The 16,645-nt window shown below is 36.3% G+C and overlaps 1 protein-coding gene across 2 annotated transcripts in view; it reads left to right on the top strand.

Moving 5' to 3' along the window:
• The window catches only part of Myo9a (myosin IXA), a 56,933-nt gene extending 40,584 nt beyond the window's left edge, over window positions 1-16,349 (top strand). Inside the window, exons 5-8 of one of the 2 annotated variants that reach the window (XM_040730038.1) lie at window positions 1,148-1,247; window positions 3,173-3,229; window positions 12,039-12,136; window positions 16,204-16,349. In XM_040730038.1, the coding sequence (XP_040585972.1) occupies window positions 1,148-1,247; window positions 3,173-3,229; window positions 12,039-12,136; window positions 16,204-16,342 (394 nt within the window). In that variant the 3' untranslated portion in view covers window positions 16,343-16,349. The remainder of the gene's footprint in view (window positions 1-1,147; window positions 1,248-3,172; window positions 3,230-12,038; window positions 12,137-16,203) is intronic. The other variant, XM_040730039.1, reaches the window with a different exon arrangement.
• Window positions 16,350-16,645: the final 296 nt, after the last annotated feature.

Raw genomic sequence — 16,645 nt, forward strand, 5'->3', positions numbered from 1 at the left:
GTAATTTCTTAGAAAAACTTCTGAAAGATTGAGTAACCTTAACTGTCTGGTAGAATTTACTAGCATAGTCATTTGGTTCTGGGTTTTTACTCGAAAAAGTTATGTTTGCTAATTTAAATACTTTGGTGGCTATAGAGTTGTTTGGAGTTTGTTTTTTAGTTGAGTCTGGTAGCTTGTATTTTTCTAGAAATTGTTCACTTTATGTGGGTTATCTTAATTTGATAATAAATAATACTGTGTCATAGTTTTTCTTACTTTTGTAATTTTACCTGTTCTGTTTCTCCTCCCTCATCCTGGCCTTGAACCAGTCTGTTTTTATCAGTTGAAATAAAGATTTGTTAATTTTGTACATGTTTTCAGAGAATCAGTCTTTAAAATTTCATTGATGTACTCCGTTTATATTGTTCACTATTCTATTTATTTCTTCTCTAGTACTTGTTATTGTTTTTCTTTTGCTTGTTGTGTTTATTCCTTTACCTGCCTTGTTTTTCTTTCTTCCTTTTTTTTCTCTTTGTTGTCCTTGGTAATTTAGTTTTTTGAAACACAGGGTTTTGGTTTAGCACAGGCTGATTTGGAACTAACTGTATAGCCCAGGCTTGATTTGAGTTCTTTGTCTCAGCTTCCTGAGTGCTGGGATTATATCATAAGCCTCCACATCTGGTCATATAGTTTTGAATTTGGGGAATTTCCAGCATTCATTTTAATCTCATTTCACAGTGGTTAGATTTCATTAGACTATGTTCAGCTTGTTTTACTGTCTAGTAATGCTTCATGTCAACTTGAGAAGGTGTATATACTCTTGTATTCTATAGATAGTGTTAGGTGCAGTTGGTAAATACCTCACTGGATTTAATTAGTTGCAAGCTCTTGATTAATTTTGGAGCTCTGAAAGAGTAATTCAAGCAAATTTGTGAATTTTTTTTCTCATTGGTGTTAGAGAAGACAATTTTTGAAAGCCCCTACTTTCTCATTTTACTGCTTCCCCTTTTGTATTCTGCATTCTATTTTATAGCATATTGTTGAATTTGTCACATCGCCTAAAAATTGAAGTAAATAAAACATTTTACTAAGCAATGTGTTCTTTAAAATCAAAACAAAACAAACAAACCAGTTTAGTCATGTTCATTATATGCTTTGTTCCCAACAGGAACTATCATGTATTCTATTACCTCCTGGCAGGAGCAAGTGAAGAAGAGAGGTTAGCATTCCACCTTAAAGAGCCTGAGGAGTATCATTATCTCAATCAGGTGAGAGTTCACGGAAAGCATTTTGAAATGTAGGTAATAATTAGATTTTAGTTACTGAAAAAGTTTTTTAGTGCTTTTTTTCCTCAAGTTAGATAATGGATATTAACCAGTGCCTTTATGTAGGTAGTCTAAAGTTTAAATGATGTAACTTCCAAATTTAAAAGATTATCTCCTTTGTATAATGGTAAAAAATTAAATATGCTTTCTATACATTTTGTGAGATTCTTTTAAGAATATTAAACTGTTTCATGGTACTTTTCTTATCAGAAAAATGTTACATTCTTTTTGTTGTGACATACTTTTATATACTCCAGGATGTTAAGTGTAATTGGTAATTAATGCTTACCTATTGCAGAGAGATTGCTTCAAACTTGATTTGCATGTTTTGCAGTCTAGTGCACATATGTCTGCATGCTATGATACTAACACAGAGTATTACTGTATAATTTAGTGAACAGCTCTCTTAAACATTCTATTGGAAGCCCAAGCATAGTGGCTCATTTTTGTAATCCCAGAATTTGGGAAGCTGAGGCAGGAGGAGGATACCATGATGTTGAGGCCATTTGATCTATATAGTGGATTCCAGGGCAACTGTGAGTTTCTGTGTTAAAAACAAAACAGAACAAAGTGTCAATATGGAATTCCTCAAAGGCAAATGATTTAGAGAATATATATATAAAATTCAGAATTCAAGCCGGGTGGTGGTGGCATATACCTTTAATCCCAGCACTTGGGAGGAAAAGGCAGGTGGATCTCTGTGAGTTCCAGGCCAGCCTGATCATCTGATTGAGTTCCAGGACAGCCTCCAGAGCTTTAATCCCAGCACTTAGGAGGAAGAGGCATGTGGATCTCTGTGAGTTCCAGGCCAGCTTGGTCTTCTGATTGAGTTCCAGGGACAGCTTCCAGAGCTTTAATCCCAGCACTTGGGAGGAAGAGGCAGGTGGATCTCTGTGAGTTCCAGGCCACCCTGGTCTTCTGATTAAGTTCCAGGACAGCCTCCAGCGCTACAGAGAAACCCTGCTTCTAAAACAAAACAAACAAAAATCAGAATTCAGCCTTAAACTTCCATAACAAGGAGTGATCTTCACAACTTTTCATGATATTCATTTCTCTATTTTTATTCCTCATTAAAATTCCAAATCTAATTATTAGTTGAATTGTTACTATATTAGATCATTGAAGAATAAAGCAATTTCTCATTTTTCTTTGAGGAAAAATATAATATTTATGGAGAAAAGTCCTTTATGGCAATGAAAAATAACCTCAAAAGGAATTTTTTTCCATTTAATTTATGCTTGAGTACATCAAAATTATATATTAACATAATTATATACATGACAATAGTAATACCATGGACTTTTCTTCAAATGTACAGTATATTCTACCTGGTATTTTTAAATTTTAAAACTTCATATTAATATAAACTACCTTAACTTTGTGTTAGTAGACCAAGAACTTAGAAGTTACATCACTTTGTTTGAATGCTAGAAACTTTTACTGTACAAAATTAAGTATATTTTAAAGAATTACTAATTCATCTCTTGAGTGATTATTTTCTTTAAACAGGTGGTAATTACTTATAAATGAGCGTATGATTTTTACTGACTCAGAACCTTACAGTTCTGAGTCTTTATGTAATGAGTGGTTATAGCATACAAACATAATGTTAGTACTTACAGGATAATGAACTTAGTGGTTAATACAAATATCAGAACCACTGGGCAATGGCATGTATAAGTTGAATAGAATAATATACGATCTCCCAGAATCTGAATATTTATTTAGTTTTTATTAGTATATGGTGCCATGCAAAATAACTGTTCTTTGGACAGTAGTCTTTCTTTTTGGATACTGCATCTCAGATCATTACAGAAATATAATTCCTACCTAATAACTTCTGCCTAACTACTGTGCCTTACTTTCAGATAACAAAGAAACCCCTCAGACAGAGCTGGGATGATTATTGCTATGATTCCGAGCCAGTCAGTACAAGTACCTAAATATTTTTGTTCCTGTTAAAGGGACTTCATATTGCTTATTCACATTCATCTTTATCAGTCAGCATGAAGATGAGCTGATATACCAACAGGGTTAGGAAAGAGGATCACTAGTTTTTAGTTACTTTTTTTTAAAACAATCTTTTTTTTTATATACCAATCCCAGTTCCCCCTCCCTCCTCTTCTCCTGCTCCCTCCATCTTCCCCCATCCCACTTCCCACTCACTCCTCAGAGAGAATAAGGTCTCCCATGGGAAGTCAACAAAGTCTGTCACATCATGTTGAGGCAGGACCAGCCCTCTCCCTTGTATCTAGGCTGAAAGGTATCCCTCTATAGGGAATGGGCTCCAAAAAGCCAGTACATGTACTAGGGTTAGATCCTGGTCCCACTGCCAGTAGCCCCATAAACTCTCCAAGCTACACAACTGTCACCCACATTCAGAGGGGGCCTCGTTCAGTCCTGTATGGGTTCCCCAGCTGTCATTCCTGAGCCAGTGAGCTCCAACTAGCTCAGGTCAGCTGTTTCTGTGGGTTTCCCTATCATGGTCTTGACCCCTTTGCTCATATTATCACTCCTCCCTTTCTTTACCTGGACTCTGAGAGCTCGGCCTAGTGGTTAGTTGTGGATCTATGCATTTGCTTCCATCAATTACTGGATGAAGGTTCTAAGATAACAAGGTAGTCCTCAGTCTGATTATAGGGGAAGGCAGTTCAGGCACACTCTCCATTATTGCTTAGAGTCTTAGCTGGGGTCATCCTTGTGTATTCCTGGCAATTTCCCTAGTGCCAGGTTTCTCACTGACCCTATAATGGCTCTTTCTATCAAGATTATTTCTTTCCTTGCTTTCTCTCTCTGTCCTTCCCCCAACTGGACCATCATGTTCCCTCATGCTCTTCCCCCCTCCCCCATGCTCCAGATTTACTCAGGAGATCTTCTCTATTTCCCCTTTCCAGGGGGATCCTTACATGTCTCTCTTAGGGTCATCCTTGTTAATTAGCTTCTCTGGGGTTATAGACTGTAGGCTGGTTATCCTTTGCTAATTTATATCTAATATTCACTTATGTGTTTGTTGCTTATAGACCAATTTACTATTTTTGTATTAACCCTGATGTATGATCTTCATTTAACATAAACAGTAAATTGATTACATCTCTGATTACCTAGCACTGAAGTGGCTGTTTCAACTTTAGAATTTTTTTCCTTTGTGGTTGTTATTGTTTTGTTTTGGTGCATTGTGACTGCTGTCCACACTCTGTACCATTAAGCTTCATCCTTAGCTTGATACTTCTTAAACTTACTTTTTAGGGAGCTAGAGAGATAGCTTAATAATTCAGAGTACTTGCTGCTTCTCCGGAGGATGGGAATTTGGTTCTCAGAGCTTAATGTCAAGTGTCTTACAACTTGTCTGTAACTCCAGCTCCAGGTGATGTAGTGCCTCTTTTGGCCTCTGAGCGCCCCCCCAATATCCACACATATATGCACATATGAGTAAAATAAAAATACTTTTTAGGAGTTATGGACATAGGTCGTTGGAGGAAATACTTCTTGCACAAGCCTAAACGCTCGAGTTTACATTATTAGTACTATATAAAAGCTGGGTGTGGTGCAGGTCAGGTGTATAAAGACAGATCTCAGGTTCTCTCTGGCTAGACATTTCTTGCTGAGACCCTGTCACAAATAAATGAGGTGGAGTGTGATAGAGGACAACACCTGATGTCAACCTCTGACCTGTATGTGTAATTATATGCTCCCTGTATCAGGGGTTAATTTTTCATATAATGAATATCTGGGCTTTTTTTCCTCTGATTTTTTTAACCAGTAAAAGAAACTAAAACTTTTGCCTTAAATTGCTGCTAAATTATTGAAATTCTTACAAACTAGAGAGATGGTTCAGAGGTCAGGAGCACTTTGTGCTGCTGCAGAGGACCATGGCTTAGTTCCTAGCACCCATGTCTGGTACTTACTACTCTAGTTTCAGGAGATCCTATGTCCTCTTTTGGTCTCTGAAGGCCCCTATATTCATGTGTACGTACCTAAACACAGGCACATGGACATTGCACAGACAAGAAAACCTTAAAAAAAGACTTGGAGGTTTTAAATTAACTTATATAAGACATATATAGTTGGAAATGACTATTTTAAGCTGTTTTATTTTATGTATGAACTTTTAACTGTAAAATGACAAAAAGCTTTTCTTTCAATCTATAGTTATGTCACTTATTAAAGGATGAAAGCATAGATATATCTAGCCATGTTTATTAACTAGTAGTTAAATTCTTAAGTTGTCTTCCTAAAAATATAACATGTCTTAATCCTTACTGTAAATAATTTCAGCATTGCATGTTATTACAAGCAATACTGATTGCAAAATTTGCATATGCTAGAGTTTGAAGCATTAGCATGTGTGGGTACTAGTTTTTTTTCCTCCAGACAAAGTTGAGTTATATTACCATTTCATAATCAAGAAGTGATTGGTTTCAGATTTAATATTTTTGGAAATAGACATTTTAGTTTTTAGGTTCTTGATAAATTGTAATAGAAAACGTATAATTTATTTTATTCCAAAGAATTATTCTGGGGCTGGAGAGATGGCTCAGAGGTTAAGAGCACTGACTGCTCTTCCAGAGGTCCTGAGTTCAATTCCCAGCAACCACATGGTGGCTTACAACTATCTACAATTCAATCTGGTGCCCTCTTCTGGTAGAACACTGTATATGTAATAAATAAAAAAAATCTTTAAAAAACAAAACAAAGAATTATTCTGATCTATCTGATCATGCCTCTTTTGAAAGCAGGTAGGCCACTACAAACTCACTGCAATTGTGATTGATTACTTGTTCAGTCTTGGCTGTGGAACTGTGGATTGGGCTCTATTTGTTCGAAGTTAAAGTAATGTTTAAGAATTTGAGGTTGGTTGGCTTGACCCCATACTAGTTCATTCACTTACTAATTTTGAAACCTTTGGAAGGTCACTTAATTCTCTTTTATTTCCCTTTGATCTTCCTTCCTTCCTTCCTTCCTTCCTACCTACCTGCCTCTACCTTAATCCTATTATTCCTGCTATCTACTTCAGAGAACAGCTGCCTTTGGTCACTTCAGCATGCTTATATTCTTGCACTTTGGGTCATACAGCAAGACTCTGCCTCAAAAAAGACCAAAAGAGTCCCAGAGCTGTAATCTGGCCTTCAGAAAGGTTGAGGCAGGAGTATCTCAAGTATCTGAAGTTAGCAAATTTGAGCCAGCTGAGCTACATAGTAAAATTCTAAAAAAATGTCCACCCCAACCCTCCCAAAAGGCCAAACAATCAACAATAAAAACCCTTCAAAAATGATCTTTACACTTTGTATTAAACTTGGCAATATGCATAAAAATTTGATAGCATACAGAACACTTAAGTGCTGGGGGGGGTGTAATTTCTACAGTTGCTGCCAGAATACCTGTTTAAAAAAGAATTTTGTAGCTATAATTTCCTATTTTGTGTGTGTGCCTGTTTTTGTGTGTTTGTGTGCAGTGTACATGTATGGAGGCCAGACAATGCTTCTCAGGTGCTGTCTACATTTATTTGTTCCCTTATTTTAAGACAGTGCCTTTCACTGGCCCTGTTACTTGCAAGTAGGTTAAACTGGCTGGCCAGCGAGGAGCCACCTTTGCCTGTCTTCCTAGTGACACATGCCATCATGCCCAGCTCTAGAGATTAAACTCAAGTCCTCATGCTTGCAGGGCAAATATTATACGTACTGAAATACTACCCCCCATAATTTCCAGTCCTTACTACTTCTTTCAGTACTGTTAGTCTTGGTTATTATATTTCAAATAATTATAGCCTGAAATTTGCTTAGCGTACAATTTATTTATTTAGAAACAAGATATCTTTGTTTAGTTCTGGCTGTCCTAGAGCTGTAGACCAGGCTGGCCTCACACTCAGAGATCATCCTCTGAGATTAAAGGTATTCATCACCATATCTAGCTCATGATTCTTTTTCTTTCAAGTGAATTTAAAAATCTGTGGATCTTGTAGTTTATCCTTTCTTATTAGATTTTCCTCATGGTGCATTTAAAAAATAAATTAAACCTCATCTTCCTATGAGTTATTCAACTTACATGACTAGTATTAAAAAAACAAAATAGGATTATTACACCATTTGTTCTATGTATGATGAAGCAATATGTCTTTAGAAATCATTTTATTGGTATGTTCCTTTAGTACAGTGATTTTTCAGCCTTCTAATTCTGTAACCCTTTAATACAGTTCCTTATGTCACAGTGACCCCTAAACATAAAATTATTTTTTGTCACTATTTCATAACTGTAATTTTGCTACTGTTAATGATTTTCAATATAAATATCTGATCTGCAGGATGGTCTTAGGCAACCCTTGTGAAAGGGTTGTTTGACCTCCAAAGGGGTCTTGCACGAACTGCTGCTTTAGCTAGCACCATAACCTATGTAGTCTCAGGTTCTTGGACACATTAACAGTGTCAGGTATAGATATTCTAGCTCATGAAATTGGTCTTAAATTCAATCAAGAAGTGATTAGTTGCTCTTATAACATTTGTGCCCCTATTGCACCAGTATATCTTGCAGGCATTTCACTGTTGTAGGTTACAGAGTTTGTAGATGGGTAATATTGATGATAACTTTTCTCTTCCTGTAGTGTGCAGAGTGCCTTCCAGCACCATGAATTCTAGTAGGGATGAAGCTTCTAATGGGGCACCAGCTTGATTTTTCTATGACTGGTGTTATAAATAAGCATGGCTTTGTCTTGAGGTTGTAAAGGGTAATCAATAGCCTTGACAAATAGCCTGGGATGTTTGGGAGGAATTTCTATGGGACCCCCTTTGGTCAGCTCAACAGATGTAACTCATTCCTGGAACTGGTAGTTTTACTTGGTACTTAAGATGTCTACTTGGGCCTGGTGGTGGTGGTGCATACCTTTAATGCAAGCACTTGGGAGACAGAAGTAGGTGGGTTTCTGTGAGTTGGAGTCTAACCTGGGTTACAGAGCGAGTTCCATCCAGGACAAACTCTAAAGCTGCACAGAGAAACCCTGTCTCAAAAAACTAAAACCAAACCAAAACAAAAACCCTAAAAAAGATGTCTAGTTGGGGGCATTGTCTCCCCCATTATGTGACTCTTTTCCATTTAAATTCCTTTCATATATGTATATGCAAATTTATACAGGTAGTATATTTCCATATGGCATTTTAAAGGACTTTTAGTGTTAGTTGTTCATTCCCATATTCTCTCTTTTACTCTGCCCTCCTGTTTATCTCACCATTTAATCCTCCTATTCTAGTTTCTCTGGTACTTCTTTGTAACATAATGTTCTGGTTTTCCTTCCTTGGAAGAGCCCTCCCTACCACTTCCTGGAATTTAGTAGGTACCCAACCTCTGAAGTTATTCTAAATGAAACACATATATCTAAAGTTTAAAAAGTAGAATCCCCATAGAAAACATTCATTGTTTGCTTAAAAACAACGAAGTACAAATGACTTTATTGTAGGTCAAAGAAAATTAAAAGTTGTTTTGGGAAGACTTTGACATTTGTATAGAATGCATCTAAAAGTTAATTACAAAAGTTTGTACTCAGAAAATCTGATGAATGTGTTTCTTTGCAGCAAATTTAAACTTTTAGAGTGTGAATATGTACCTTTTTACATGAAGAATTAAAAAAATGTTAGCCTTCTAAACTCAAATCCTGAATTTTAGACTTTATTTCAAGATATAATCACAAAACCATAATCTAGTATTTTTTTTGTGGTTTTTCGAGACAAGGTTTCTCTGTATTGTTTTGGAAGCTGTCCTGTAACTAGCTTTGCAGACCAGGCTGGCCTTGAACTCACAGAGAACCGCCTGCCTCTGCCTCCCCGAGTGCTGGTATTAAAAGCATGTGCCACCACCAACGCCCTACTCTAGTAAGATTTTTTTTTTGTTTTTTTTTTTTTGTTTTTTTTTTGTTTTTTACGAGACAGGGTTTCTCTGTATTGTTTTGGAGGCTGTCGGTCCAGCCCAGCCTCGAACTCACAGAGGTTCGCCTGCCTCTGCCTCCTGAGGGCTGGGATTAAAGGCGTGTGCCACCACCGCCTGGCTTCTAGTAAGTTTTTAATAAATACATTTACTCTGTAAATACTTTAAAAATGAAGAAGCACTTTACTTATTTATTTTTGTTTTTTTTCGAGAGTTTCTTTGTGGCTTTGGAGGCTGTTCTGGAACTAGCTCTTGTAGACCAGGCTGTCCTTGAGACCCGCACATTTCTACCTCCCAAGTGCTGGGATTAAAGGCATGCACTACTACTGCAGGACTGAAGCACTTTTATTTTAAGGTTATTCAATTCAGTAGGTAACTCATTAATTGTGCATGAAGTTCTGGGAGTGAAAGTATTTATAGACCAGAATAGACACAGAAAAGATTTATTCAGAAAATTGACATTGCTGTAAGAGACAGTCTCTGCATGATAACTGTCCTCTGAGAATGTAGGTTCTATATGTTAGTAAATAGACACCTATTTTTACTATTTTGTTAAATAGTAAATTATATGCATCTGGTGTCTTTAGATTGACTATTTGTTGTAAGGTGGCAAAGACCATTAGGAGTTAGACTAAATATTTTCATAAGGCATCATGGGGCTACTTGAATCAGGTTCTAAGTAGTCAGGGTCTGATTATTTGGTAGTTTCTGTTTTTATTTTTAACCTTTTCTCCACATTTACTTAAGTAATTTGATCTTGACATTGACTTGATGCTTACAGTTTGTGATGAATAAAACAGATCAGTTGTTTGTCCACTGAATAATTCCCTAGGAAGATAGGCATTAAAAAGTAATTTGAAGTTTGAGATGTTTTTGACAGTCTCACTATAAAGTGGTGTGTGACTATGTAAATGGATTGTATATATGATGATGTTATTGTTGACTATTTTGTGAACTGAAATGCAAAGGTTACACTAAAAACATTTCATTGGTTGGTTGTTTTGTTTAATGTTTTTTGAGATGGGATCTTGATCTGCAGTTCAGGCTGGCATAGAGTTTATTATTCTCCATCCTCTGTATCTGGAGTAGTGGGATTATAGGAATATGCTACCATGTCTAGACAAAAAAATAACTATATATTATTTTTTGATTTTTATGAGATTTATTTTCATTTATGTGTACATGTGTGTATGTGTGTCTTCCTGTTTGTGCAAGCGAATACTTGCTTAAGTTGGAAGATTTTTCCAGAGCTGGAGTTACAGTCAGTTGTGAGCTGTCCAATGTGAGTGCTGGGAACTGAACTCCAGTTATCTGCAAGTGTAGCAAGCACTCCATGAAAGTGTCAGGTGTATATGTGTGGGTCAGAGGACAACTTCTTGGAGTCATCAGTTCTCTTTTTCTCCGTTCATGTAGTTTCTGGGTATTGAACTCAGCTTCATCAGGCTTGAACAATAGGTGCTTTTCCCACTGAATTATCTTGTTATCCCTCAACAACTAATTTTTATTGTTTGTGTGTGTGTGTGTGTGTGTGTGTGTGTGTGTGTGTGTGTGTGTTTATGTGGATGTATGTTTTCTGGACCTGGCCAGGCCCCGCTGCCACTTCAGTCCCCAAATAACACATAAGACACTATATTAGTTATAAATCTGTTGGCCGTTGACAAGGGCTTCTTATTGGCTAGATGTGTCTTAATTACTAACCTATTTCTATGTCTAAGTATTTCCACATGGCCTTATCTTACCGGAGAAATGTCCAGAGACATGTTACTCCTCTGGCATCCTACATGATGACTCTGCCTTTACACAGAGAATAGAATTGTCCCTGCTTATACACTGATTCTGCTTAGCTACATCACTTCCTGCCTGTCTTTATAGACCTCTATACCTCTATGGTTAGCTAATGGAAGGTTCTGCCCAGCTATATCACTTCCTGGGATCACATGATGACTCCTCTCTGCCTACATTTCCTAGAATCCTCCATGTGTCCTAGACCTACCTATAATCCTGCCTGGCTAATCAGTGTTTTATTCATCAATCAATAAGACAAACATATACAGAAGAACATTCCCCACCAGATATATGTCACATGTATATCTCTGCTCATGAAGGCCAAAAGGGGGCAGTAGGTACCTTGGCACTGTAGTTATTGGTGATTGTTTGATAGTGCTAGGAACTAACTTGGGTCTTCTTGAAGAGCAGCAATTATTCTTAGGAGCTGAGTGATCTTTCTAGTCCTTCAGCAACTACTTTTATTGATCTATGTGACATGTATTTTTTGAGGGGTCTTCTATTTTGACATAATCCTTTTTTCTTGTTGAAGACTATGATGTGTGTATTTATTTGGTTTTGTTACTATTTTCTTTATATTATATAAATCTAGGTTTCACTTCTCAACTGCACACTATTTGTTATCATTTTTTGTATGTGTGTTTGTATGTTTTTAATTTAAGGCCTTACATATGATAGATACTTTAAAATTTGGTTGAATAAATTAACATCTACTTATGGACTTGAACTGTCTTATGTGTTAAATCTCTAAAACTTTTTAGTGCAAGTAAAAATCAAACTTGGTATCCACATATTTTATAAATGCTGCCAGCTCTCTACCTTATCCATTTTGAGATCCTGTGCTGGTGATCGTTAAGGGGAGAAAAAAGGTACTATTAATATTAGATAGATATGTTTACTTTGCTTATCTGTACTCAGATAAGAGGCTTAATGAGTCTATGTATAAATATTCTCCTAGTTTTAATCATTTATACTAAATTAATGAACGGTTTTTTAATAGGTAATCTTGATGTATTTTCTCCCACCTCTTGCTCTAATCAGGATTGCTTCACAGTTGAGGGAGAAGATTTGAGGCATGATTTTGAACGCTTACAACTGGCCATGGAAATGGTAGGATTTCTTCCCAAGACACGAAGACAGTGAGTTTTAAGAATTTTATTCATTTACTGTCGGTTTTGTATTTCTAATAGAAAATAAAGCATGATGTATCAGACATTTCTCTTAGTTACTTTAAAAACATTTTTATTCTTTGACAATTGCATACTTTTATACAATGTATCTTAATCATGTCTATCTTCAGCTTCCTCCTATACCCTACTGAATAGAATTAGTGTTGCTTGCATAAGCATGGAGCCTACCCGCAGCCATATCCATGAAGAAAAATGCACTTCATCTTCTTCAATAGCCAACTGTTGCCAATAGTTCCACTGCCAGGGATGGAACCCCATGAATCCCTCCCTTAGCCATGCTGTGATTATTCGCTGGCTTGATTTTATGCAGTCTTTTGCAGGTTACTATAGATTCTATGAGTTGGTAAATTCATTGGCCATGCAATGTCCAGAAGACAGCATTTGGAACACTCCTCTCCGTTCTTTGACCCTGAATGGTGTTTTCTGAATGTTGTAGGATTTATACAGAAGTCTCATTTAGGACAGATTACTTAGTAGTTGGGCCAGTTATAAGTCTCTGTATGGACTGCCCACTGCAAAAGAATCTATTTTGACCATTATTGGGAGCAACACTAATACATGGGTATAAACATAAATATTTAGAAGGCAGTTTGACAGAATGTCTTTAGCAAAATAACAGTAGTGGGTCCTTCTACTGGGGCCCATGACCTCCTTAGTGTCCTCAACTTTTGACCACAGTTGCAATATTCCTTCTTGTGGAGCCGGTATTAGATTCCATCAGAAAACAGTTGGCTATCTCCATATTAGTCCTGTCACTTTCCTTGATTTTTAAAAATTTTTATAAATGGTATCACTATTGCTTTAGTTATATTAAGATTTGAGTGTTTTCTTCTCCCTTTTTAAGCTATATAGTCTTTGAGATGCTGATGAAAGCTAAAATACTTTGGTAAAATGTATATCCGTAAGAATTCGCATATGATTTGGGGACTTCATGAAGCTTCCTGAAAACCTATCCATGGACATAACTTAAAAACTGTTATTTTATTTATTTATTTATTTTTGGTTTACGAGACAGGGTTTCTCTGTATTGTTTTGGAGGCTGACGGTCCAGCCTGGCCTCGAACTCAGAGATCCTCCTGCCTCTGCCTCCCGCGTGCTGGGATTAAAGGTGTGAGCCACCACGCCCGACAGTTAGTTTTTTTTTTTTAACAGTTTTTCATTTTCCACATCTTTAGTGGTCTTTAGTGTTAAGTCATGAAAGGCTATATACAACATTATATGCATGTTTACATGTGTCCTCTTGTATTAGTCTTGATCTGTGGATGTAGCTCCATGATAGAGCACTTGGCTTGCATACACAAAACCCATAGACTCAATCCCTAATAACAATATTGTCAACAAATAAAAACCAAACAACAACAAAAAAAACCCACATATAATTTATAGATGGTAATATATACAAAATGGAATTGTAAACCTTTTAAAAGGGCTAGAGAAGATGACTCATTGGATGAAATGCTTGATATGAGTAAATGAGGGCAGGAGTTCAGATCCTCAGAATGCCATCAGAAAAGCTTGGTGGGCATGATGGCCTCCCTTTGATCCCAGGGGATAGGAAGCTACGATGGGAATCTCAACAGCCAAAATAGAAAAAAAAATGACAAGTTCTGGTTCAGCAAGTGACCTTACCTCAATATATGCCCAAGGTGGAGAGAAATAAGAAAGGACACCTGTGAATTGGAGCCATGGCTCAGAGGTCAATAACACTGGCTGATTTTCTAGATGAGGCTGTTCAATTCCCAATAACCATATGGCCCCTCACAACCAATTTGTAATTCCAGTTCCAGGGGATCTGCTGCCCTCTTTTGGCCTTTATAGGTGCTACATGAATGTGTTGCATAGACAAACTTGTAGGTAAAATACCTATGCACATAAAATAATATAAATAAATTGTATGATATATTCATGTGAACATTAATATTCCAATTTTTGAAAAGTGGGTCATACATTTTGGTCATTTTTTGACTTCTAGTTTTTATGATGTTTTAGTGATACTGAATTCCTTTCTCTCTTTTTTTTCCTTTTTGGTTTTTTGAGACAGGGTTTCTCTGTACCTTTGGAGCCTGTCCTTGAACTCACAGATACCTGCCTGACTCTCCCTCCTAAGTGCTGGGATTAAAGGTGTATACCACCACTATACTGCTTAGTTTTCTTTTTTTTCTTAGAATACTTTTATGAATTATTCCTTTGGAATTGACTTGTGTTTTCTAATTTTAAATTAACAGGAAAAAGCATGCTTGTGAATTAGATATTGATAAAATACCTCTTGAAGTATATTTGGTTCCGAAACAGTATGTTTGTTTTAATTAGGATATTTCCTAATTTTGCAAAGTCAAATATCAGCTATTATAAATTCTTAATTACATGAAAATGCAAGAAGACTCATGGTTAAGTTTTCACAATAGGTTAGATTTATCCTAAGGAAGCAATAAGTCAATGAGACATATAGATATGTGCATTTAGGGTACTTAAAAATACTTTATTTTTTATTTAATCACGTGTATATGCCTGTGTGTGGATTTGTACCCATGAGTATGGTATCCATGGAGGCCAGATGAGGGTGACTGATTTCCCTGGAGCTGAGTTGCAGGCTTTTGTGAACCATATGATGTGAGTTCTGGGAACTGAATTTGTGTCCTCTTCAAGAGTAGTTAGTGGTCTTAACTGGTGAGTTAGACATCTCTCCAGCACCTTTTGAAGGGCTTTAAAAAAGTGTGTGTGTAAGAAGTTCTTGTTTACTTCTAAGACATATAAGACATATAAGACATGTAAGATTGCGGCAGATGTTAAATGGTAGTGAATAGGAAAGTAAAGACAAGGAGTTTGAGTTAACAATTCAGTAAACTTTTTGTAAAGAGAAGGACAACACGTGGAATCTAGGGTGATTTATTTTACATAAGAAAAACTGCATTTTGATAAAAGTTGTTCAAGATTCAAGTGAAAGTATCTCCTGAGTTATCTGGGGTTGATGGGATATAATGTATATGTGGAGGGTTTACTTTTAAAATTGGTTTTAAAATTTATTTTTATGTGTGTATTGGTGGTGGGTTTGCCTGCATGTATGTCTGCACCATGTGCATATCTGGTGCCAGCGGAGGCCAGAGGAGGACATCAGAACCTCTGGACCTGGAATTACATATGGTTGCAAGCTATCATGTAGGTACTGGGAATTGAACTTAGGTCTTCTGAGCCATCTCTCTAGCCTGAGCAGTTAGTTTTGAATGGAAGGTATATATGCCCAGGAGGGAAGTAGATAAAAGAGGGTTCATTTGACAGCATTTCACAGTAAGTGACATTGTATTTTGGAGTAAATTCCACCAGCTTCATAATTAAAAATTACATATGTATAATATTTTTCAATGGTAAATATAGGAAAACATTTAAAATTAAATTAAATATGAAAATTCTCCTACGATACTGGATAAAAAGTGGATTCCAAAGCCTTCCTTTAGGGGATTCCTATTCAGTGTTTTTGAAATAACATGCAGAAGAATAGCATTTAGAAAGGAATGGCTTGGTAGGCCTTGATGCACACCTTTAATCCCAACACTCCGGAGGCAGAGTCAGGTGGATCTCTGTGAGTTCAAGGCCAGCCTGGTTACAGAGTGAATTCTAAGACAGGCTCCAAAGCTACAGAGAAACCCTGTCTTGAAAAACAGAAAACAAACAAACAAAAAAAAAAAGAAAGAAAGGAAGGGAGGAAGGGAGGAAGGGAGGAAGGGCGGGCTCTTGTGAAACATTATAACAAATTCAGGCATTAGCAAGAAGCCCTCTTGGAAGAATTATGCATCAAATTTTATTGTATGTAATATTATATGTATTGTATATGTAATGTTACATGTAAATAATTTAACACTTGACATATAGTTAATAGTGAAGTTTAGTTCAAATTATCATTCTTTCGTGAAGATTAAATACTTCATAACTTGTACTGGTAAATTTGTTTTGGATTTTGGAGTGAAATGAGCTTTGAGAATGTATAGTGCAAACTTTAATCTGTGCTTTTATTTTCATAGGATTTTCTCTCTGCTCTTAGCAATACTCCATTTGGGCAATATTTCCTATAAAAAGAAGACCTATCGGGATGACTCTATTGATATCTGTAATCCTGAAGTACTACCTATTGTCTCAGAATTATTAGAAGTGACTCATTAATTCTCAGTACTTATTTCAGATACGGGGTAAAGTCTTATTTTTATTTTATATCTCCTTTATACTTGTAAGTGGGTTTATTTAGTTAAAATTGATTTTATGATACTGTTTTAAGAATAGCTTGAGATGCTTTTTTAAAATTTGAAATTGCAAATAATACCTTTTAGATCTTGGTTCATATGCCTCTTCATGGAGTTTAACCTTATTAAGAATGTCTAAAGTAATTCACTGTGCTTGGCACAATTTAGGTTAGTTTGAGAGAAAAAAATTATTTACTAGTATGTGTCCATTATAAAGCTACAGTGC

Source organism: Mesocricetus auratus, unplaced genomic scaffold (genome assembly GCF_017639785.1).
Source record: "Mesocricetus auratus isolate SY011 unplaced genomic scaffold, BCM_Maur_2.0 Super-Scaffold_100022, whole genome shotgun sequence".
NCBI classification, from domain to species: Eukaryota; Metazoa; Chordata; class Mammalia; order Rodentia; family Cricetidae; genus Mesocricetus; species Mesocricetus auratus.